The following is a 24,663-nucleotide window of genomic DNA, read 5'->3' on the forward strand; positions in this document are numbered from 1 at the left end:
ATCCATCTATAAGACAAGTTGTTGGGTTTGGGTCTATGTGCCATTTCCTTTCAAAGTGTGCCACTACTTTGATTCTCTGCCTGGAGCAGCCACTGAGTGCTGTGAGGTCAAGGTCCTCTCGCTGGAGGCGGCCATCCTCCTCAACTGTGAAAGTGAATGTCCTATCTCTGCTAGATGCAATGACTAAGAAGGATATTCCCTCTAGAGAAAAGACCAATCCAAGTCTGAAAGGAAGTTGTTTCAGTTTGCCAATGTGGTGGAACCCCTTCCATCACAGTCTCAATCTAGCTCCCCCCCTAAGACCATGTAATCTCTACCTTTGGGTCTTGTGTGGTAACTCCTAAAATGCAAACCACTCCCCCACTGATGTAGCGACCTGTAAAGAGAATATCCCCCATGATAAGTGTGTCCACTGCCCAATGATGTGACCTGACTCTGATCTCAAATAAGAATTAAAGAAGAGTCTGTCTCTTCTTCTCTTCAATAGTAGTCGCGGGGAGCTCGTGGAGCCTTGGAGATACAGATCTCCAAGCTCTAATAATGGCCATTGCAAATCTGACCTCAAAGCTCCTCCCTAAATCTCTGGTGCTAATCTCTTGAAATATCCAGTGAATGCTGGGCTGCCATGGTCCTCCATGTGTAGGTGTCAAGTCCTCTAGCCTCCCCATCAGAAGTTTCTTCCAAGGCTCCTCACTTGGAAGCAGACCCCTAACAATGAGCTTGACCAATAAGGCTTTGCTCTGACTATCTAGGTCTATGATCCCCAGTCCTCCTCTGGATCTAGGTTGTATGATGACATCCCAAGCCACCTTTGCTTTGGTTGGACTCCCATCTCCTCCTAACCAAATGAAGTTCCTGATGAGGCGTTTCACATGGCCAATACACGACCTAGAGAATGCCTAACAAGAAGTGATGTACCACATGGTCGCCAGAAGAACTTAGTTGGCAACCACTACTCTTCCTGCCAATGAGAGTCTCGCCGAGCTCCAATACAAAAGCTTCTGTTTGATGCTCAAAAGGAGGGGTGCCAGCTGCTGCTCTGAGGTAATGTCAATCCCCACATGGCATCTGAGATATCTCACAGCGGTCCCATGGTGAACCCATGTGAAATCCTCATGTGGTCACCACTCTAGCTGTCTAGTGTCGCATACCCAAAATCCATAGGATTTGTGCCAATTAATTAGTGCTCCTGATGCTCTGCAAAATGTCTCCATGGCTGTTACAAAGGCTCTAAAGTTGCCCTCATTCCCATCCAAGTAAGCTGCTGTATCATCAGCAAACTCCACATCAAGAAGCTCCTCAAAGTCCGTGATGCCATAATCTCCTGAAAGGCTTAGTGAAGGCCTTTTTTGATAAGATCCCAGTAGCTCACAAAGAAGGATTTATCTAGTCCATCTTCCCCTGGACACTTGCCTGAGTGTAGTGCCCGAAGTGCCTCCTCCAACTCCTCCTCTGTGAAATGGGCCATCAGATGTCTGCTCATCCTGTCTGTAACCACCCTCTGCGTGCTCTGCCAAACTGCTTCTCTATGTCTCTCATATCCAGGGGGTCTAGTGATAATTCTGCATATTCTCAGTTCGTCACTTGCTTACAAATTTTCTATATTCTGTTGCATCCCGTTTTCTTAGATTGGTATCTCCAGCACACTTGGGACAGATCTAACAGTTAAAGGAACTCTTTGTCCAGAGAAAGGTTAAGGAAACACAAAAGAAAAATCAAAAGAAAAACAAAATTGAGAGCACAATCTCTACCTTCCTTCCAGCAAATGAGAAGTGCTGCCAAGATGCAGCTGCTGAACATGCCATGAAATTCCAAGTGTTGTTGTGAAAAATCTAACAGAAGAAGGAAATTTTTATCCATGAAAGGCTAAGTGAACATAATGAAAAGATGAAAAGGAAAACAAAGTTACTAGCACACTCATGGCTCACCAGTCTAGAGGACAGCTCACACATCATGAAGATAGACTAAAGAATTGATGCCTAACGTGTATTTGAGTATTTCTAAGGACGCAATGCCAGAAACATGCTAAAACACCACAAACAGTCTCAGAGACAGAACCAGGGCTCCAGCTAGATAATATGACAATGTCAAAAACTGTCAATTGATCAATTCTTAGGTGGTTTAACTGTCAATTGATCAATTCTTAGGTGGTTTCATGTCTTATAAGTGAAGCAGGTAGTATCACAGTAAATGAATACTGTTTCTCGTTTTAACTCCTTTCAAATAGATTATTAAAGCTGCTCTCCAGTTACCTGAGGAAGAGGCGCTGGTGCATAAGTGTCATCATCCTCAGCAATAACAAGGATCTCATCACCCTCGCACAATAGATAATCATCATCAGGGTTCAGGACAATTCTTCCTGCCTCGGCAAAAACTTTAACACCACAAGGAATTGCATCTGGAAAGCTAATCAGGACATCTCCAAAGCACATTCCATCCAGCTGTGGCCACCGTTTGATATAGAACTCTGCATTTTCAAACCCAAGTATATCCTCCCATATCTGTGAGAAGAAAAAGTGATTTGAGATAGCAAACGCCATTAATGATGCCCATGATAATTTGCAGTTGCTGGCTGTATGTGTCATCCTGGTCTATAGATATTCTGATAGACAGTGTAGCTAATGTACCGGACCATACATGCATGCATAAGTGCACAATAATTGGCCATAGACACCCACTATGACCTGTCTTTTAGGTATACATACTAGGTATAATATTGTCACCATGAAACCTCTAGAGGAAATGTTACCTGAGCAAGACCAGGTTGCCGTGCACATTGAATCATTAGGCGTCCTATAACGTCATGAGCAACAACAGTTTCCACCATCTCACCTCCAACAAGCTTTACCAATGCCTCATTATCAAGGTCACTCATCTCCACTACAATATGGCCTTTCAATCCCTCCTTGACTCCAGCTAAGCTCAAAACCACTCTAAGAGCACGTGCATCACTCTGCATGAACATGAAAGCTGGTTATGATACTATATCATAACTAAGCACGAAAGTAATTAGATCCAAAATGTCTACTGTTAACTATGAACAGCATTTTACCCTATCACATAGAAAACCATTTCACTCTACCGTCAGCAACTGCCAAAACTTTTTTGATAAATGTTGGTTGTGATTTCTTGTGTATTTCTTTCAAATCTTAGCTAATAATTATAATTTCGTTCCCCAATTCATTGTGTTTCCAGACATGTTTGTCAAAAATGAGCATAGAAAGTCACCTGGTCAGCATTTTCAACTTCAGCAAGAACAATAATAGCCCGAGCTTTGGATACAGAAACCTGCATAGTCAAACACTTAGATGGAGCATGAAAAAACTATCCTAGAAGAGTATCAACACGATCTCAAAATACTCACTAACTCAAAACAGAAATTCTAACACACATTAAGGGAGAAAAAAATGTATAGATTCTCTGTAAAAAACTTCTCAAAATTTTGTACTTTTCTTTTGCATGACTTCCAAACGTACTGATTGTATAGCTTTTTTCTTTCAATCATGACCCTCCAATTCTTGAATGCATTTTTACTTCCAGTTTCATATGAGCCTCACAGAAACAAACAAAGGTAATGTTAATGCCAACTTGACATATCATAGCGGTGCATTTTCTTTCAAACATCAAATAACACTAAATCAGAAGCCTACCAGACTGAGTTAGGCCCAGTAGATCAGAAACCCACAGGCTGCAGGGATATTGCTAAGTTAAGGCATCCAAACAGGCACAGAAAATAGCAGTATTAGCGCAAGTCTAGAACTACTCAGTGCCAGAAGTTGCACTTATCTATACTTCAATGGTAGCATCCAATATTGCATAATCCCACCGGGGCATCCTCGTGTCAATCTGGCCCCTTGTGTTGGTGGATGCATGTGTATAGAACAAAAATAGGAAGCATGACTGCATTTTTAGGAACTATACATACATTTCTTCTAACATTATGTTTAGAACTGAATCAAAACCTAATCTGGGAAAACATTGGTGAGGCATTTATTTTTTTCTTGATAAAAGTTACCTTCTTCAAGTCAGCCATGATGAGGGGGCTTCCACTTCGGCAAATCACAGATGTTCCCATGAAATCAAACTCTAACTTGGCAATGTCGAGCTCCATCTCCTCTTTATCTCGTTCTGCAAGAACTACAACCACACCTCCACCCAAGCTTTGATTGGCAATGGATAGTTGTTTCAAAAGAGAGCCCTTTGCAACCAACACAGTTTTGTTATGGCCAGTTTGCCTAAAGTGCATATGCATACAGATAAATTGCACAAAATAACTAAGTATCTATGAGAACTGAAGATACTATAATTTGAATATCCATATCACAGAATGGTGATTCATTAAGATTTGTGTATCTTTTCGACAACAGGTTGAAGTTGACAAGACATGTATTCTATTGAGAGACTAGAGTTGAGGTTTCCTTTGTTTGAGGTGTTCTCAAGCTTGCATATGTAACACTTTAAGGGTAGCTCGTGGGCATGGATCATGTCGACTATATTTCCGTGCTTTCTAATTTGGCAAACCCACATGCTTAGGGGTTGATCCCTATCACATGACCTCAGGTTTTGAGTGTAAAGGCCTAATCTACTCATCACTACAACAGGTGACGTTTTTGTTGCCTCTGTAAAGGAAATTTCCCTAGGACGACTTCAATTTTCAAGAGTTTTTGGTGTTATGGATTGGTTTTTCAAATGCACTAAAGCAAGAAATAGTATTACATGGTTCTCTTAAGTGGAAATCACGTGCAAGAAATTGATATTGTGTGCTGATGAAGCTCAAAAACATTTCTTTTGGAGAAAAGAATGATTCTACCAATGCATCCCCTTGAGACAAAATTATCCCAAGGCAAAGTACAAAACTAGCCCTATAAGGGACCTCTAGATAAACAACAAATATAAAACAAAAGGGGAAATAAACTACAAAGCCTTTATGAAGAACCAATCAAGGAGTCTATAATCCTAGACCATGTGTGGCTGAAAGAAAGTGGGTAGAATCCCAAATCCTAAGCAAAGCGCGTCTCCTCTTCATGATCTCCAAGTCACTGTCTCTATCCAAATCTCTATAGTGGATATATCTAATAAAACTATAGCATGACTATGTCTAGCAGTCCAATTAAGCCAAGCAATGATGCTACCTATTAGTTCCCATTTGTGACAATGCCTCTTAGTCCATGTTGACTGCAGCAAAAAAAGTGGCCTCCTCAAGAGGTAACCAATGATGAGATAGGAATGACTCTTTTGAGCATCCTCATAGCCATAGGTTGGGCCTCTGTCTATGACTTGAGTCCTGGTTTAGCATCACACAATGTCCCTACGTCCCATTTGCCTCTCCACAGCTAGCAAGAGTAGCCAGATACCTATCATAACTAAGTCAAGTGCCAACTTCTAGCTCCTTGTGAGCTATTAACCACCAAAAGAGTGAAATCTTCCCATGTCTAGAGCTTTCATCCAATCTCCTTGAAATTTCAGCCAAGAAATACAGCAAGATCTTTGTCCAATCCAATGTTTATTGCATTGCTGTAATCCTCCTCATCTAGATCCTCCTCCCAATCTGATGGTGAACCAAAAAAGATGTCACTATTTCTCTCTATGAAGGAATCTCTCCAAAGCCACTCCCATACATCTAATTATAATCTCTAGATAGGCCTACTTCGATAGGCCCATTACCTCCAAACATCCATCGTGCAAGTCACTCGATCTAGGTCTAAGTACCAACTCCAATACCACTCTAATCCCGTAATGAGATCATGTGAACTCCAAGCAATCCAAGTCCTCTCTTCCGAATCTACTATCCTCCACTGGAAAGGTAAAGACTCTCTCTCCACTACTCGTGACCATTTGCAAGAAGAATGTCTCCTTTCGTAAAGAGACCCATCCATGTCTATGAAGTGTCTATATTAATCCTCCACCATGGGGATGATCCCTTCATAATACTCTCCATAATTGTCTTGGCACCCTTGATATCCTAAAATCTTTGTGTTTGTAAATCAGCCAATAAATCAAGAAAACCAAACCACTCCCCAGTGTAGAAGTTACCTCAATTGAGAAACTCCCCCAAGAGAGAGATGCCCTTTGTCCTTTACTATGGCACATCTCAATCCTCAATTGATGGTCGAAGAGAGGTTGTCTGATGGTGGACAAAGCAATCTGGTGTGTTACTGAGGATACTGATCTCCGGGGTCAGATACCTTCCAGTTTGATTCTTACTTGCTTTTTTCTACTAACCAACTAGCTTTTGTTATAGTTTTGATAGTCACGTAATGGGGTCAAACACAACATAAAAGTAACAATGGGAATAGATCCATAATGGCCTTGACAAAACCTAGAAAGCATGTCAAGAAAACCAAACCACTCCCACATTGAACTAGTAAAATTAAAGGGCCGCATTAACATGAAACTATCGTACATTTAGTCTCTATGGAGATCCACAAAAACAGCCCCAAGAGGTACTTTTCATTAAGACGTCATTTTACTTTGGCAGTAGCACAAATGCCCAAAGATCTCCTAAAGGACACAATTGCAGGCATCCATCCGCATTCTTCATCATTTCCTCATTCAATGCCAACCTTCCGTCATCATCTATCCCCTCACTGACTGCTGGTCCTGCCCTAGTTCCTGCTGCCTACACAATTAAAGACTACAGCCCTCTTCAGCCAGCTGCTGCCCTACTCAGCCAGGCTGCCACCTTGCTGTCCACTCACCTCCAAGAGCTGCCAATCTTTATTTCCTGCTGTAGCTGCTGTCACTAGCCTTCTTGTGGTGCCACCTAATTATCTGCCCACTCAAGTAATTGTATTTTGTTGCTCATCCATCTCCTTCATCTGCTGTTGCTATCATGAACTATCTCCGACCTCTTGAGGCTTCATTTTGGCTTCCAACTGCTGCACACTCCATCAAGATTCCCACAAGAGGTACATTTCTGTGTTCATCATCCTCAGCCTGACTTTGCTGCATTATGGCATCCAACCTACTGCCCTGCTGTCTTCAGCCCTTTGAATCAGCCCTTAACTCCAACATTCGTGGTATCCTACACTCTACATCTGTACATGGAGGAAGACACTCTCCAGGATTCTCCTTCAGCTTGCTTCCACTAGAGACAATGGTTGTTGGATGATCTCTGCTCCTTCAATTCCCATATTTCTATATCTTTCTTCATTCATTTCATAACTGCATTCATACATTAGATTCTTCTTCTCTTTGTTTTGTGTTTTGCTTTCTTGTCTGAGTTTGCAATTGTTACTCGTGTTGGTACACTCAATATTTTCTCTCTAAACCTTAGCGCACTTTCACATCCCCCAAGGTAGAAGCTGCCTGAGTAAGAAACTCCCAAGAGATGCTTCCTTTGTCCTATTTTTTGGCATGTCTTTGTCCTCAACAGATGGTTGAAAAGGAGAGGTTGCCTCATCTTCTCTCCACAGTGTCCAAAGCAATCTAGTGAAATCCTGGAGATAATGACCTCCACACTTGGATACCTTCTAGTCTGATTCTTGATAGGCTCCCAAGAAGGAGGTGTCTAAGACATTATGAGTTTGATGCATGTCACTCGCACAAACTAAGCTTTCCGCTAGCCATGCACGATACTCTTTATAAGAGCAACGCCTTTGATAACATGAGAAGATATGCTAAGATTTGCATAGACAACACCAAAAGTGTAAGAAACGAGTAACACAGTGAACTTAGACGAGAAAGCAAAATGCAGGAAGGAGAATAAGTATCTAATGAATGATTGATTAATGAAATGAATGAAGAAGGTACAAATATGTAGGTGTTCAAGGAGTGGAGCTTTCCAACAACCATTGTCTCTCATGGGAGTGAGTGGAGGAAGCGTGTAGAGTGTCGTCCTCTGAATCCTGACTGCAGCAAAACTAACAAAGATGATATCAATGCAGTAGACTAGAACTAAGGGTGATCAAAACATTGCAGCCCAGGGCCAATCAATGCAGAAGATAATGTTGTGGAGCACCTGGAAGAAAAACGTAGCTACCTAAAAGGTGTCTCACAGTAAATGACTGCTGCAGATGATGATGATGATTCTGAACAGCAGCTTGGAACCAAAAACCTTTTCTCTAGAGGCTCAAGAATCACTACATCAGCTGCAGAAATTGATGGAGGAGGCTGCAAACCGAAACACAACAACCGGCAGACCTCCAAAAGGCAGAGTGATATTAGCAACAGGTGGTGGCAGCTACTGGAGCTGGGCAGCAGCAAAGGCTCACTCTGTGGCACCTTGGAAGGATGGGTGACAGCGATTGGAGCTGGAGAAAAAGATTGATGATGAAGGTAATAAAAGTTTTCACCAGAGGTTGAAGATTCACTACAACAGCTGCAGAAAGTGACGAAGGAGGCTGAAAACTCAAACACAACAACCTCCAAAAGGTAGGGTGATAGAGCAACAGGTGGTAACAGCACTGGTGGCAACTACTGGAGCTGGGCGGCAGCAATGGCTCACTCGGTGGCACATTGGAAGGCTTGGTGACAGCAATTGAAGCTGGAGAAAAAGACTGATGATGAAGGTAATAATGATGTGGGTAATGATGATCAAAGGTGTGCCCAAGGTCTGATGGGCGAAAGATCTAGGCAAGTGACCCTGGGCCTTGAAACCACATTCTTATACCACATGACCTGGGCACTAGCAGCGTACAATATCCATTCTTTTGAGTCATGTGCTTTCAAATAGGTCCAGTTTCTTTGGTTCCTTGGGAAGAACTGGGATCCCTTTTTTTAGGACTTGCCTTCCAGTCTTGAGATTTCTTGCCACCTCTGTATTTCCCCTCCATAGAGGTGACATAAAAGGTCAGCAATCAAGGCAAGGAGATGGTTTACTGCATAAAAGAAAAGTATTTCACTGGTAGCTTGTTTATGAAAGCCAAGTGATGGATAGGGAGGGTAGGGATGGGGATTAGAGTACACATGGGTATTTGACTGAAAGTGGCCACCATGCATCAGTGAGGTAGGTACAGTGGATCCAATTGTGTGACTAGACTAACTAGGCATAGGTATGGTCACTGTACATGTAGCCCAAGGACAATAGATAGGTGCAGTCTTGAGATTTCTTGCCACCTCTGTATTTCCCCCCCATAGAGGTGACATAAAAGGTCAGCGATCAAGGCAAGGAGATGGTTTACTGCATAAAAGAAAAGTATTTCACTGGTAGCTTGTTTATGAAAGCCGAGTGATGGATAGGGAGGGTAGGGATGGGGATTAGAGTACACATGGGTATTTGACTGAAAGTGGCCACCATGCATCAGTGAGGTAGGTACAGTGGATCCAATTGTGTGACTAGACTAACTAGGCATAGGTATGATCGCTGTACATGTAGCCCAAGGACAATGGATAGGTGCAGTATAAGCATGGAGAGGATCACCCTCTGTGTGATTGACCCAAGTTCTGGAGAGGTGCACCATAAGCATGGGATAGATATTCCTGCATCTGGGTGACTAAAGTAGTGTGGATAAGTTCACCGTAAGCAGGGGGATGGATATCTATGCATTTGAGTGGCCATGGGAAGAGATCCAAGGGGTGTAAGTGGGATAGCCAAAGCATCCACACCAAGACAAGCAAGAGTGCTCCCTTGCAAATAGATGGGAGATACAGTGTTCACAAGTGCCATTCGTGGCAATGAAGTACCAACGTGCAGAATGGCATGCATCTTTATGTAAGAGGGAAAACATAGCAAAGACCTAACACCTAGACGTTAAGGATATGAGCTAATGTGACAGAAAAAAAAGGAAATATGAGAAGATATAGAAGATCCTAAGTCTAATGTGTTAGGAATAGAAGCCTAAGGTAGAAGCGTGGAGTCTTACCCTAAATTTCTAAAAGCATGAGGAAGAGAACCTAAATGATCATTTGATAAGGAGGGACAAGGGAATTGAGAATGAGTAGCACCAATGACATGCTCGTATGAAACAGAATGCATAGTAGCAAGTGTATCTATAAGCATGCTCCTACTTCTAGAGCCTCCTCTATTAGCATTTACATGTTAATACCAGTCCGCATCTACGGAGAATCTTACAACTGGATCCTGCAAATCAGAAGGATCAATAGAGAGGTGTTTGGGTTCATATAAATCAAATGGATTATATAAATCTAACACCAAGATTTGCTAAGATGAAGACAATGGATCACCAATTGTCAGGAAAGTGGTTACTCTTCCTTGAGCTGACAGGTGGCCATCCTCGCCATCTAAATACCCCAAATGATACACATCACATTTAGATGTAGAAGAAAGATCAAGAAATGTATTTGGGCCACCTTTAATGCATGACTCTGTAAACTCTGTGCCCATCATCCACTCAACATCGACTAAACTTGAAGAAGATGAATCTGAGGGACATGATGTGTAGTCCTTGTCATTGAGAGAATAATGCAGCCAGGGCCTCCAATGAAGAAGAGGCATGCATAAACACTATAGGATCCCATGGAAGAGGTATTTGAGATACACTTTTCTTTTCCAAGAAAAATGTGGCTAATTATATTACTCTGAAGACTTTACAACAGAGTACATGTGCTCAACAACCTGGCTGGAGCTGATACAAGGTCAAGCAGGGATCATATATACAAGCCTCTCAGGGTGATTTGGGGAGAATGGGGGATAGAAGCCACGGAGGAAGAGAGCTGCACCACATGGGGTCGCCTGCTTGCATCGTGTGTAAAATATTACACGGCGCAGCGAACAGAATCTGAGAAAGAGATAGAGAGTACACAACAGATAAGAGGAGAATCAGTAAAATTCTTTAACTCCAAACAACTGATACAAAGATGGCTCTGTCCACCCGTGCGCTTCCAATGAATGAAGCTTAGATGGCGATCTAGACAGAAGATAGGTGAAGAGCTTAAGGCTAGCTGGAACAACAACTCTGACTGGGTGAAAGATGAGTGTCAGATGGCTGCGAAGGGGTTTAGCTTTTATAGCCCGCGAAGGTCGTTAGGTCGGCCTGCTGACCGACCTACCATATGAGCCTCCACTAGTCGGCCAGGGAATATTCCAGGGAATATTCCCTTTACCATCGGGCCGGGGGCGCTGCCCCCGGACCCCCGCCAGGGGGGCCGCTGGCCCCCCTGGGACCCCCCAGCCAGGGGCCGCTTCCGCGGCCCCCGGACCCCACAATAGGGGCCCCTTTTAACTCCCTTACCACGCAACTCAATGCAATGTGCCTCGAGTTGCTACCAGCTTAACCACTCCGTCTAACCCAAAGATTAGACCCACAACAGTCACCTTTTTGCCATCCGGTCACATAGACCTCATCTGATATACAAGTCAGGACTCAACCAATGTCCGGGCTCACATTTGGCTTCTCCTCATAATGGGGGCCTTACAACTTTGAGCACCATGGATCATTGGTAGCACCTAATGAGGGTGGGGCATTGATCATATCTAACACCCCCCCTCAATGTCCACCCATAGGTGAACTATCTCCTCGGCCCAATGCCGAGTCTCTGAAGATGAACTTGAAGCAGATCCTTCGTAAGTGCTTTGGTGAAGATATCTGCTCCATTCTCCTCTGTTGGACAGTAGACCAATTCCACTATCCCATCCTCCATCAAATCACGCACATAGTGATACTGGATCTCTATATGTTTGGTGCGTGCATGAAACACTGGATTTTTGGCAATGGCGATGCAACTCTGATTGTCACATCTCAGCACAGTTGGTTCTTCATCCTGCACTCCCATATGCCATAGAATCCTTCTCAACCATACGGCCTCACATGCAGCAAAACAAGCTGCCTTGTACTCTGCTTCGGTAGAAGACAATGCCACTGTTGGTTGCTTCTTACTAATCCAAGAGAAAATTCCTGAACCCAAAGAGAAACAATAACCAGAAACTGACTTCCTGGAATCAATGTCTCCTGCCCAATCTGAGTCACAGTTCCCCACAAGAGAAGTTCCGAAACTGTATGTGATACCATAGTCAAGAGTTTTCTTCAAGTATCTGAGCACCCGCATCCCAGCCTTCCAATGACTCTCATGAGGTTTGTTTGAGAACCTGCTCAAAACACCAACAGCAAAACTGATATCTGGTCTGGTGTTACACAAGTAGATTAGACTGCCGACCAATCTCCTATACCTCCCAATGTCTGCTAGTGCTGATGTATCCTCAACGGATAACTTTACATTCACCTCCATAGGTATAGCTATCTCCTTGCACTCGGTCATGCCAAATGCCTTCAAGATCTCCCATGCATACTTCTTCTGAGAGATGAAGATCTTTCCTGGCTCTTGCCAGACTTCAATCCCCAAACAATAGTGCAGCAAGCCCAAGTCTGTCATTTCAAACTCAAAACTCAAAGCCTTTCGAGTTTGGTTGATCATATCTTCATAGTCACCTGTAATAAGAAGGTCGTCCACATATAGGACAATCACTACAGACTTTTTACCATCCCTGTAAACATACAAGTTAGCATCTGAGGCACATCTTTTGAAGTTTAGGTTTAAAAAGAACCTATCTATCCGCTGGTACCATGCTCTGGGGGCTTGTTTCAGCCCATACAATGCCTTCTTCAGTTTACACACTTTGTTCTCAGAATGGGGGGCCTCAAACCCTGGTGGCTGAGCCACGTACACCTCCTCCTTGAGGTCACCATTTAAGAACGCTGACTTAACATCCATTTGGTACACTGGCCACTTCTTGTGGGCAGCCACTGCAAGTACCGTGCGAATAGTGGTCATTCTGGCAGTTGGGGCAAATGACTCTTGAAAATCAAACCCTTCAACTTGTGAAAATCCTTGGACAACCAGTCTAGCTTTGTACTTTTCTAAGGTACCATCAGCCTTGTACTTTACCTTCCAGATCCACTTGGTGCCAATAATCTTCCGCTTTGCTGGCCGATCCACTAGCTCCCAAGTGTCATTCTTCATTATGCTGTCATACTCCGCCTGCATAGCAGCCTTCCATGATGGATCTGCAAGTGCTTCTTCTAAGTCAGTTGGCTCCTTTACTTCTCTCATAATCTCAACCATCAAGGCCATGTTGACTATGTGAGCAGAAGCCCTCCTTTGCTCCTCTATTCTCTGAGACCTCCTTGGTCCGTCTGCCTTCTCCTCAACAGATGCAGGCATAGGATTATTGTGGTCATAGAGCTGCTTCACCCAGCGCGGCAATGGCTTTTCCGGTGGGGTGATGTCAGGTTGGTGAACTTTTTCCTCATCATCTGAAGATGATGCTTCCTCCTCCTTAAGGATAGGGATAGCTCTCGGGACAGGTTCATAGTGGACTACTTCTTCGCTTGATGATAAAGTGGAAGACCTTGCCTTCTCCTCCTCCACTGTATGCGGCTCCTCCTTGAACACCACATCACGGCTCGCGATGATCTTCTTTGCCTCTTGGTCATATAACTTGTAAGCCTTCTGCTCATCACTATAACCCAAGAAGATACATTTTCTGCTTTTTGGTTGTAACTTGTTTCTCTTCTCATCAGTGTAAGCCTCATGAGGTGTTTTTCCCTTGAGAGCCTTTGTGTAGCTCCGATTTAGAATGTAGACTGCAGTATTAACAGCTTCAGCCCAAAAATGGTTAGGCAATCCCTTGCCCTTTAGCATGCATCTTGCCATCTCCACAATGGTACGATTCCTGCGTTCCACAACACCATTCTGCTGAGGTGTGTGAGGCGTCGTCAATTGACGCTTGATCCCTTTGCTCTTGCAAAAGCCTTCAAACTCCTTTGAGTTGAACTCACCACCACCATCTGTTCTAAATTTCTTCACACTTTTCCCTGTTTCATTCTCAACAAGTATTAGCCATTCTTTAAACTTACCAAAAGCTTGAGCCTTATCACGAAGGAAGTACACCCACATCTTCCTACTGTAGTCATCGACAATCAACATAAAATAAGAAGATCCCCCCAAGGCCTGTGTAGGCATCTTACCACACAAGTCAGCATGCACCAACTCTAGAGGAGCATGTGCTCTATTCTTGCTTTCTTGTGGAAATGCCTTTCTCTGTTGCTTGCCCATCATACAAGCTTCACATGGTTCCTTCAATTCAGTTATTGTAGGTAGGTGAGCAACCATACCTTGCTTTTGCATCTCCTTCAATACTGCAAATCCGATGTGTCCAAACCTTTCATGCCAAAGCTTACTTGTGCCCACTCCAGCGGTGGCTGTAAGAGCACTTAGCTCATACAGGTTGTTCCTTCTTTCTCCTTTGCCAACAATTGTGCCAGCACTATCAATAATTTCTGCACCTGTCTTCTTGAACCTCACTTCATGACCAAGATCAGTTATGGCAGCAACTGATAAGAGATTTCTCCTGATTTCGGGAACATACAACACATTTGAAAGCTTTTTGACTTCACCATTTGCAGCAACAAAAGAAATAGTACCTGTGCCCGCAGCAGGGCATTTAGCATCATTTCCAACCGTCACAGTGATGGATTCTTGTAGAGGCTGCATAGAACTGTATAGACCTTTCTTGTTGGTCATGTGACGGGAGGCCCCACTATCCAACACCCAAGAGTCAGTGGTAGATTCTTCTTGCGCCGAGGAGCACACTTCCTCAATGGTCGCCATGAATAATTCCAACTCTGCTTCAGCCGTATTGGCTGTCTCTTTCCCTTTAGTTTTAAGGGTACCATTCTTTTCATCTGCCTTCTTGACACGACAATCTGCAATTGCATGTCCTTTCTTCTTACAGTAGAAGCACTCTCCTTGAAACTTCTTCTTGCCGCCCTTTTTCTTTTTGTCACCATCATTTTTGGTGGAGGAAACACCTTTGCCTTTTGCATTGGTAGAGAATGCAGCATCTCCATTGTTGCTTCCTTCTCGGGCTTTCAGCCTCAACTCCTCCTCCATTAATAATGCACAAAACTCCTCAAAAGTCAAAGCTTGAGGTCTCACCTGAGTATTAAGGGCAGTTACTAGTCCATCAAACTTTTGTGGACAAATCCGAAGACACCTCCGAGCTAGCTCTTCGCTAGTCTTTTGTATCCCAGCGCCAGCCATCTGGTCGCGCAGATTCTTAATCCGAGTGATGAATGCTTCAACCGTCTCTCCTTCAGCAAACTTCTCCGCTGCTAGTTGATTCTCCAAGTTTTGAATCCTTGTTTGGTTTCGTGTTTCATACTGACTCCTTAGTACATTCCAAGCCTCTGACGCTTTGGTTGTATGCTGAATCAGAGTCAAAACACTGTCAGAACAGCTTGTAACTAAGGCACACAATGCATCTGCATTCCTTCGTTTCCAAGCTCGTAGAAGATCTGCATTCGGAGGAATCATCACACTAGGATTTGATGGGTCGGGGGTAGGCTGTGGTTCTGCGTCAGTCCCCAGCACAGTCTCCAGAAGCTCATAAGAATCAAGGATAGTTGTAATTTTGAACTTCCACAACGTGTAGTTTGTACCATCTAACTTGCCTTCGCTGAAGGTTGGTGGACGAATCCTCAGTGTTTGAATAGCCGGTACAGCAGCACCACCTCCTGCACCGCTTCCTGATGCGCCAGAACTGCTTCCCGGAGTCGACATCGTTTCTCTTTGCTGTTGAAGCCTTTGCCTCTTGCACGCTCTCCGATCTCTAGAGCCCCCTGGGCTCTGATACCATGTAAAATATTACACGGCACAGCGAACAGAATCTGAGAAAGAGATAGAGAGTACACAACAGATAAGAGGAGAATCAGTAAAATTCTTTAACTCCAAACAACTGATACAAAGATGGCTCTGTCCACCCGTGCGCTTCCAATGAATGAAGCTTAGATGGCGATCTAGACAGAAGATAGGTGAAGAGCTTAAGGCTAGCTGGAACAACAACTCTGACTGGGTGAAAGATGAGTGTCAGATGGCTGCGAAGGGGTTTAGCTTTTATAGCCCGCGAAGGTCGTTAGGTCGGCCTGCTGACCGACCTACCATATGAGCCTCCACTAGTCGGCCAGGGAATATTCCAGGGAATATTCCCTTTACCATCGGGCCGGGGGCGCTGCCCCCGGACCCCCGCCAGGGGGGCCGCTGGCCCCCCTGGGACCCCCCAGCCAGGGGCCGCTTCCGCGGCCCCCGGACCCCACAATAGGGGCCCCTTTTAACTCCCTTACCACGCAACTCAATGCAATGTGCCTCGAGTTGCTACCAGCTTAACCACTCCGTCTAACCCAAAGATTAGACCCACAACAGTCACCTTTTTGCCATCCGGTCACATAGACCTCATCTGATATACAAGTCAGGACTCAACCAATGTCCGGGCTCACATTTGGCTTCTCCTCATAATGGGGGCCTTACAACTTTGAGCACCATGGATCATTGGTAGCACCTAATGAGGGTGGGGCATTGATCATATCTAACATCGTGAAGAATAGATAATGGCCACCCCAAGTACGTAAGAAGTGGTGTCGAAGCTCCTTGCAAGAGTCAGCCTGCACCTGATTCCAGCAGCCATGGAGGGAGTACATGATTGAGGTCTAGAGGTCTCCTAAAGTCTCATAAGTGGTCAAACACTTGCTGCCTAGAACAAACTGATAGCATGCCTTCCAAATGTGCCAAACTGTGAGGCTCCCAATAATCTCCCATACCTCCAACCACTCAGCTGTCAAGTCTTCGTGTGGTGCTGAGAACCATGTCGATGAAGATGATGAAGCATCCCTACTAGAGGAGCAAGGATAGAAGTCACCGTTGTGATAGCATCAAGAGAAATAGTACTGTTAGCAGTCATGTTTGTCATGCCTTGTCATCTCCTGCCTGTGAGCCTCAGTCTGAGTCAGACGAGGACATTAGGAGCTCTGACATGTCTGTCATGTGTTATGATGGGGGAGGCTAGTCACTCTCGACTGGCTGTCTTAGGATGTGTATTTCTTTTTGGCCTCTTTTAGTGGGCAGCCACTGGCTGCCCGGCCAGTTTTTGGTCACTGTTGTGGGGCGCCCATTTTAGGGCACTTTTAGGGTTTGCGCCCATTTTAGGGTTAGGGTTAGGGTTTGTCCGTTGCCTATTTATTGGCAGCCCCCCTCCCCATTTCATCAGTTGTCTTCTTGCAGATTCCGACACTCCTCCTCCCCCGTGGTGGTGCTGCCATCGTCATCAGCCTGATCTGGGTGCCCTCACTAACGCTGTGGGTTGCGTGCAGGGACTGATCAGTCCATTTCAGTGTATTCAGCATTCATTTCAGTCAGTGCAGATTTTCTTCCTTCATTCTCTGCTTTCTCTCTCCTCTCCTCCGTGTTCGTGTTCTTCTTCCGTTGCGCACTCTCACATGGTATCATCGCCAAACTGAGAGCACGGAGGTCTTCATCGACTGGAGAGAGACCACACCTATCATCTGTTGCTGCCCCCCTTCTCTCCAACAGCTAGGCGGCCCCTCCAGGTGGTCTGTATATTTGCGTTTGCTGCATCAGCCCCTTCCAGAGGCTGCCACGTCATCAACCAGCCCCTGTCTCCTTGCGTTTTCAGCTGGGCGGCCTTCTCTTCAGCTGGGCGACTCCACTACAGGCTGCGTTTTGCATCCAAGGTGGTCGTTTTCCCTCCTGGCGGCTTCTCTCCAGCCGGCGCTTCTCTTCTTGCCTGCGTTTTGGTGCCTGGCAACTTTCCCTCCGGATTTTGTGCCCTACACAGCTGCGTTTTCACCTCGTGGTGATAGGCGACCTGATTTCCTGGAGTTTGGTGGTTCTTCTGGTGGTTGGTGACCCTTCTGGTGGTCATTCTTCGGCATCGGCACAGTTTTCTTTGGTGTTTGGTGTTTTGCAGATTTAGAAGATGTCTTATCATCAGTTTACAGGTTTTGATGACTCAGATGACGAGCTTTTGTCTCAACATTCATCTGAACGGAGGCGTGATTTCTATCGTGAGAATCGTCATACGGAGTCTATTCCTCGTTCCCGTCCCCCTTCTATTCATGTATCTCGGCGATCCCCTTCCAGTGGGCCGACGATGCAGCCTTTGGTACCCCCTGTACAGGTACCCGTACTTCCTCAGCTGCCCAAAGAGGACCGGTTGGATGGCTCCAACTTTTCTCTATGGTCCTGCAAGGTGGAGTGTATCTTGGACTCCTTCGATCTTTGGGAGCTTGTTTCTGTTCCTATTCCCCGGCCTAAGGTGGATCCCGCAGATGGGATATCCATGGATCGTGCAGCCTTATGGGATCGGCTCAATTCTAGAGCCCGATCTTTCCTCTTTCTGAGTTTGCAGGATTCTGTCCTTGTTCATGTTCACAGGTTGAAGACTGCAGCGGACGTGTGGAGAAAGCTCGCGTCTCTCTATCAACAGAAGACGTTTGCCCACCGGATATCTCTTGAAAAGAAGTTGCGGATGCTCGCTATTGATGATAGTCCTTCCATGAAGGACCACATCAACAGATTACAGGATATGAGGGATGAGCTTGCATCCCTCGGTCGGACGATATCTTCTGAAGACATGGCTATGATTCTTTTGACTCAGCTGCCATCGCCTCGGTTTTATGTCTTCTACACCAGCCTTCTTACATCGAGGACCCGTGAGAAGCTTCTATGGGAGGAGCTATCCCCGCTTGTCTTGGAGCATGACGAGCGACTCAGAGAGGTCAGTGCTAGTGGATCCGACTCCACTCGAGCCTTTGTTGCAAGTTCGGGAGGATAGAAGAAGAAGAAGAAGTCAAAGGCTAAGAAGAAGGACAGTTCTTCAGGCTCTGACTCAGATTCAGAGCGACCGAAGTGCCCACACTATGGGAAAGGGACACATCCAGAGGAGAAATGTTGGAAGAAGTACCCTCACCTTCGTCCGGGAGCGAAGGGTGGATCTACATCGGAGCCTTCTTCTACCTCTACACCAGCTGTTACCCATGAGTCAGTGTTCCTTCATATCCATGCTTTGGTGGAGGATCCTTCTTCCGTGGCTGCAGTGTCTTCTGCACAGCCTTGGTTAGTGGACAGTGGTGCTTCGAGTCATATGACTCCCCGAGGTGATTTGTTACAGGATCTCCGTCCATCAGAGGGTTTAGTCACTGTTGGTGACATTTTATCGGTGCCTATTAGTGGTGTTGGCACATTGCCTTTGTTTACCGACCGACCTTCGAGCTCCTTTTCCCAGGCCCTACATGTTCCGGATTTGGGCCTTCCCCTCCTCTCAGTTTATGGCCTTATGAGGCTTGGCACACGAGTGATCTTCACCGAGCATGCCATTGTTATTGAGGATTCTCTTACAGGAGCTGTCTTATCTACAGGTTGGCAGGAGAGCGGGCTTTACAGGCTCCATTCCCCTTCTTTGATGCAGGGTCCTCCGAGGCAGTCTATTGCTACACCCGTTCCCGCTTGTGCACCTTTTATTCCACAAGTTTCTTCCCATCCCCCACCTTCTCCTCCGGTGGTTCCCTCGTACCCCCCATCCCTTTCAGAGGGGGACGATCTCGGTGATGCGGCTGTGGATTCCCTGGCCCCTAGTGTTTTAGAGGGGGCTTTCCAGGATCGTGAGGAGCTCCTTCAGCAGCAGTCTACTTCGACGGACTTCATCGACATTGGCATTCCTCTTGCCATCCCCGGATCTATTTCCTCTTCGGCCTTCAGTCACATCCAGGATCTGAGAGGGGGTGTTAGCAGTCATGTTTGTCATGCCTTGTCATCTCCTGCCTGTGAGCCTCAGTCTGAGTCAGACGAGGACATTAGGAGCTCTGACATGTCTGTCATGTGTTATGATGGGGGAGGCTAGTCACTCTCGACTGGCTGTCTTAGGATGTGTATTTCTTTTTGGCCTCTTTTAGTGGGCAGCTACTGGCTGCCCGGCCACTTTTTGGTCACTGTTGTGGGGCGCCCATTTTAGGGCACTTTTAGGGTTTGCACCCATTTTAGGGTTTGCGCCCATTTTAGGGTTAGGGTTAGGGTTTGTCCATTGCCTATTTATTGGCAGCCCCCCTCCCCATTTCATCAGTTGTCTTCTTGCAGATTCCGACACTCCTTCTCCCCTGTGGTGGTGCTGCCATCGTCATTAGCCTGATCTGGTGCCCTCACTGACGCTGTGGGCTGCGTGCAGGGACTGATCAGTCCATTTCAGTGTATTCAGCATTCATTTCAGTCAGTGCAGATTTTCTTCCTTCATTCTCTGCTTTCTCTCTCCTCTCCTCCGTGTTCGTGTTCTTCTTCCGTTGCGCACTCTCACAAGTACATGATCTGCCACGGGAGGGGAAGCCTCCATGCTAGTAGAAGAGCAAAACTCTGAGTAGATGGAACCATGAAAAGAATGGTGTGCAGCTCTTGCCTACAACTCAGGAAGGACTAGTACAAACCTGCATGGTAGCCCTACACTGAAATACAAAAGCTTGCAAAAGAAATCAAAATTCACAAGCACAGAGGTGAGTAGTGAGATGCTCCCTTAAAACAAAACTGAAAATAAAGGAAAGCAAAGCTAAGTGCAATGTAATGAGTATGTAAGTATGCAATGGAAGTCTAAAAAAAGAAAGGTTGAGTGTGTGGCCGCCATCATGTACGGCGAGGTGGGGAATTGGTACTAGAAGGTGCAGTGGATACCCTAGGAATGGATACATAAAGTGCAATAGGTGAGCCACTAGCAAACCAATTAGCTAAGCCTTCAAGAGTAGTGAAGGGTATAGGTTGCTCAAGCTGCCACGTGCCAAGTGCGATCTCGTGCCGCATAGCAGTCAATGAGATGATTCCAACACTCAGATGTGAGGGAAAAATGTTGTAACTAAGAGTGGAACTCACGAAGCAACCCCTACATTAACTCAACATTGACCGTAGCATTGCGGGCTCTCCATTGACGGATGTGATGAGGGTGAGCTTATCAAGGGTCTAGCATACATTCATCATCAGTGCCAACGACAAGGTCCGAAAGGCCCTGAGATTCAAGCACTTGGTGCATGAAATTCAACCCATTTAAATGAGTCTTATCTACAAAGGCACTCTTGGCCGTTGCAACAGGAGTGGTAGAGGAGTGGTAGTGCTAGGAGATGGAGAAGGTGTGTAATGGGGGTAGGGTGGATAGGGGCGATAGGGCAGGGGAGTAGAGTACACTGGGGAAGTAATCCTATGATGCCCACCATGCATATGAGAAGTGTGCATAGTGGTTCCAAATGTGGACATGGGCGGTGGGCATGGTAACCACATTGTGACAAATGCGGGATCTAGAGCATGGCAAAGGCGGAAGCTATGGAGGATGGAAGATGAAGATACTACTCATGTTGACATTGATAAAGAAGACAACTGTTACACAAGCGAATTAGGTTTCAAGATTGAGACTTGAACTCATAAACACAATCTTGTGTAGGACTAACAATGACACAGAGACTTGACAGAAAGAGACAAGTACTATTGCATTATCATCATATGAAAGTGATAGTCAAGTACATCATTATATAGGATTGCTTGGTAGCACATTTCATCACTGTGCCTATGGGATCTGTCTCTCTTCCTAGAATGAACTGCATCTTCCTAGCCTAGTTGTTCCATACAAAGGGGCATACATAGGGTGTGATTGGCAGATTCTCAACACCCCTCCTCAATCACAACCTGAAAGTACAAAGTGTGTAGAGGCTTTAGTGAGAGCTGCACCTGCAAAGTGTGGGCATACCACAAACATGGCAAAACACCAGAGGCTGTCGCAGAAAAGGCTAAGTGTGGGTACCATAAACATGGTGGACATCCAAAGGCTGTAACAGGGGCCTCACAAAGTGTACAGAGGCTGTAGTACAAGGCTACATGAGGAGTTTACAAAGCTTATGAAAGGAATATTAAGGCAGGTACAATGCTTTTAAAACAGAAAATGAGAGACAAGGACCGATAGGCCCTTGTGGTCTTTTTCAGCATATGATTTCTCTTTGTCAGCATGGAAAATCTTCTTGTCTTTCATCTTTGGTTCTTCAGCTTTGAATGATGTGGTCTTTTGGTCTTCATGGCTGATCTTCTTCTTGTCCTTCTTCCTTTGCTCTTTGATCTTATGGTCTTCTTGGTCTGGTTCTTCTTTGACTTTGCTTGCAGCTTTTGTCTTCATGTCCATGTCTTTAGTCTTCATGTCCATGTCTTTGTCCCCCTCAAGCAAAGACATCTCATTCTTCATGATGGCCAAGGTAACTGGAGTGTCTTCAAAAACTTTAGATGGAATCATTGATTGCACTTTAGTATGAGCAACTCCATGTCTCTCTGCAAGTAAGATAGCCAAGTCTTGCATGCAATGTAAATGGGCACCAAGAGTAATGTTACTCTTTATAACAGGTAACCACCCAAGAGACTTCATGCTTGGCAATTCCATGATGGAATCTGCTTAAAATTTTCTGAAACCTTCCAGCACAGAGTTGAAATCTAATGTGTCAGAAGACACAACCAATGGCAGTGTGAAAACACACTATGTAGTATCAAAAGATACTATGGTTGAACTTGATGATGATTCTTGATGCTTTGATTTTGTTGAAGCTTATCTTCTTGAATCTTTTTCTTGCTGGGAACTTCAGTAACACAGTGGATCAGAGTGACAGAGGCTTGGGTTGAGTGTCAGGAGAGAGAAAATGAAGAATTTTTGAGTTTGAAGGATTTTGGCTATGGTGGATTTTAGGGTTTTTGAGACAGGGGCCTGGTTTTTCTAACATTGCAGGAGCTATGGAGTGGCCAATGTCAAGCTCTTAAGTGATAGAAAGAAGCCTTGGGAGTCAAGGAACAAATGTCTAGAAGAGAGCAGATTCAGATATGACCTATGGAGAGAGATCCAGGAGCTTCAAGTTGACAGGGTGCTGCTGGCTATGGCTTCCATGGAAGCTTCAGTGAGAATAGAGGTAAGAAATGGAACCATGAGCTGGACTTGAGCTGACCTGAGGTTAAGAGGGATTGAGAGAGCAGATAAGGGAGTTATGCCATGCCCAACTGGGCTCTGATACCATGTGACAAATGCGGGATCTAGAGCATGACAAAGGCGGAAGCTATGGAGGATGGAAGATGAAGATACTACTCATGTTGACATTGACAAAGAAGACAACTGTTACACAAGTGAATTAGGTTTCAAGATTGAGACTTGAACTCATAAACACAATCTTGTGTAGGACTGACAATGACACAGAGACTTGACAGAAAGAGACAAGTACTATTGCATTATCATCATATGAAAGTGATAGTCAAGTACATCATTATATAGGATTGCTTGGTAGCACATTTCATCACTGTGCCTATGGGATCTGTCTCTCTTCCTAGAATGAACTGCATCTTCCTAGCCTAGTTGTTCCATACAAAGGGGCATACATAGGGTGTGATTGGCAGATTCTCAACACACATGAGGAGCCCAGGGTGGAGATCGGGACACGAGGAGAGAGGATGGAAATCCTTTCATAGGAGTGACCTAAGGGATGTGCAACGACAGTCCATGAGTAGAGAAGGAATATCCCTACATCTTAAAAGTCGTGTGGGGGGGTGGTGAGTGTCCAAGGGCAGTGAGAGGGATACCCATCATAGCCATCCCAAAGCGTAAAAATGTGGGAAATGTTGAGAAACCCTTCACCCGCAGTTTGCGTTTTTGCATTTCTGCGTTTTGCATTTAGGGTTTGCATCCCCAAAAAGGGAAGTCATCCTAGACTGTCTGCACCAATTTATAGGCCACTCTCTCATTCATTCCTCACCGCTAATTCATTCAGTCCGTCACCTCTTCTCTCCAACCTCTCCACTACCCTCACACCCCTTCAGGAGGACATTGCGGTTTGTGGTTCGTGGCTGTCTTCATCATCTTCCTTGTGCTACGGCACCCTTTGTTCCCTTGTATCACATTCACTCCATGATTCGGAGTTTCATCATTCCATTCATCAGAGTTTCTTCTCTCTTCTCTTCTCTTCTCCATGTTTGCCGAGTTCACTCCGTGTTCCTCCCCGCAAACCCTACTTTCTCGCTCGTACGTCATCTTTTGACATGGTATCAAAGCAGGATCTGCTCAAACAGCGGCAAAGATCCTCCACTCCAATGAACGCAAGGATTGGTGGCGAGTTTGGCTTCCACTTCTCTTCTTCTTCTGCTGCATCAAAATCTCGTTTTTGCAGATTTCAGGTGTTTCAGCTTGCTGCCCACACCCCATTCGTGGAGGACATCTCAGCCGAAGCTGTCCATTGCTATCTCCATCAGTTGGCACCTGATTTCCAGCCCTCTTCACGCAGTTTGGAGCTAATTCCAACCAAGCGATTGCTGTTCCTGTGCAGACATGTTGCCGTACAACCTGCCACGTCATCACAATCCTACTGCCTACTTTTTAGTCTTTCTCTCCTGCAGGCTGTCTTGCCTGCGTTTTTAGTCTTTCTCTCACCTGTTGTCTACGTTTCTAGTATTTCTCTCTCCTGTAGGCTGTTCTACCTACGTTTTTAGTCTTTCTCTCTCCTAACCTGCATTTTTCTACTGGTTGCAACCTCTTACTGCTGGTCACATCCTCCTCCCACTGGTAGCTCACTTCCAGCTCTTCCATTACCCTCCCACCCCTTGAGGCGAACATTGTGGTTCGTGCTTCACACTGCCCTCACACCCCTTGAGACGCACATTGCAGTTCATGGTTCATGGTGGCTGACCTCTTCCTTCTTTAGCAAGGAACACTGGTATCCATGGCTTCTTTACCAACAGATGACCAGACTACTAGGTGCTCCTACTGTAGCATCATCGGACACACCATCGATGCTTGCCGACTTCGACCTTTGCTCCCCACCCCCCCGGAGTATATGTGTCTTCCACCAGGCACTCCTTGTGCCACCTCTCCTTTCTGGTCCACAGAGATCGTTCTACATCGGCTATCAGAGTACTATGCTGAAGGCA

At 45.4% G+C, this 24,663-nt stretch overlaps 1 protein-coding gene across 1 annotated transcript in view; it reads right to left on the reverse strand.

Moving 5' to 3' along the window:
• The window catches only part of LOC148035306 (putative ion channel POLLUX), a 90,329-nt gene that overhangs the window by 59,675 nt on the left and 5,991 nt on the right, over positions 1-24,663 (reverse strand). Inside the window, 4 exon segments of the mRNA XM_087680310.1 lie at positions 2,253-2,501; positions 2,750-2,953; positions 3,229-3,288; positions 4,016-4,198. Of these exon segments, the coding sequence (XP_087536436.1) occupies positions 2,253-2,501; positions 2,750-2,953; positions 3,229-3,288; positions 4,016-4,198 (696 nt within the window).

Source organism: Lygodium microphyllum, chromosome 6 (assembly GCF_053477565.2).
Source record: "Lygodium microphyllum isolate KBCC chromosome 6, Lygodium_microphyllum_v1.1.10, whole genome shotgun sequence".
NCBI lineage: Eukaryota > Viridiplantae > Streptophyta > Polypodiopsida > Schizaeales > Lygodiaceae > Lygodium > Lygodium microphyllum.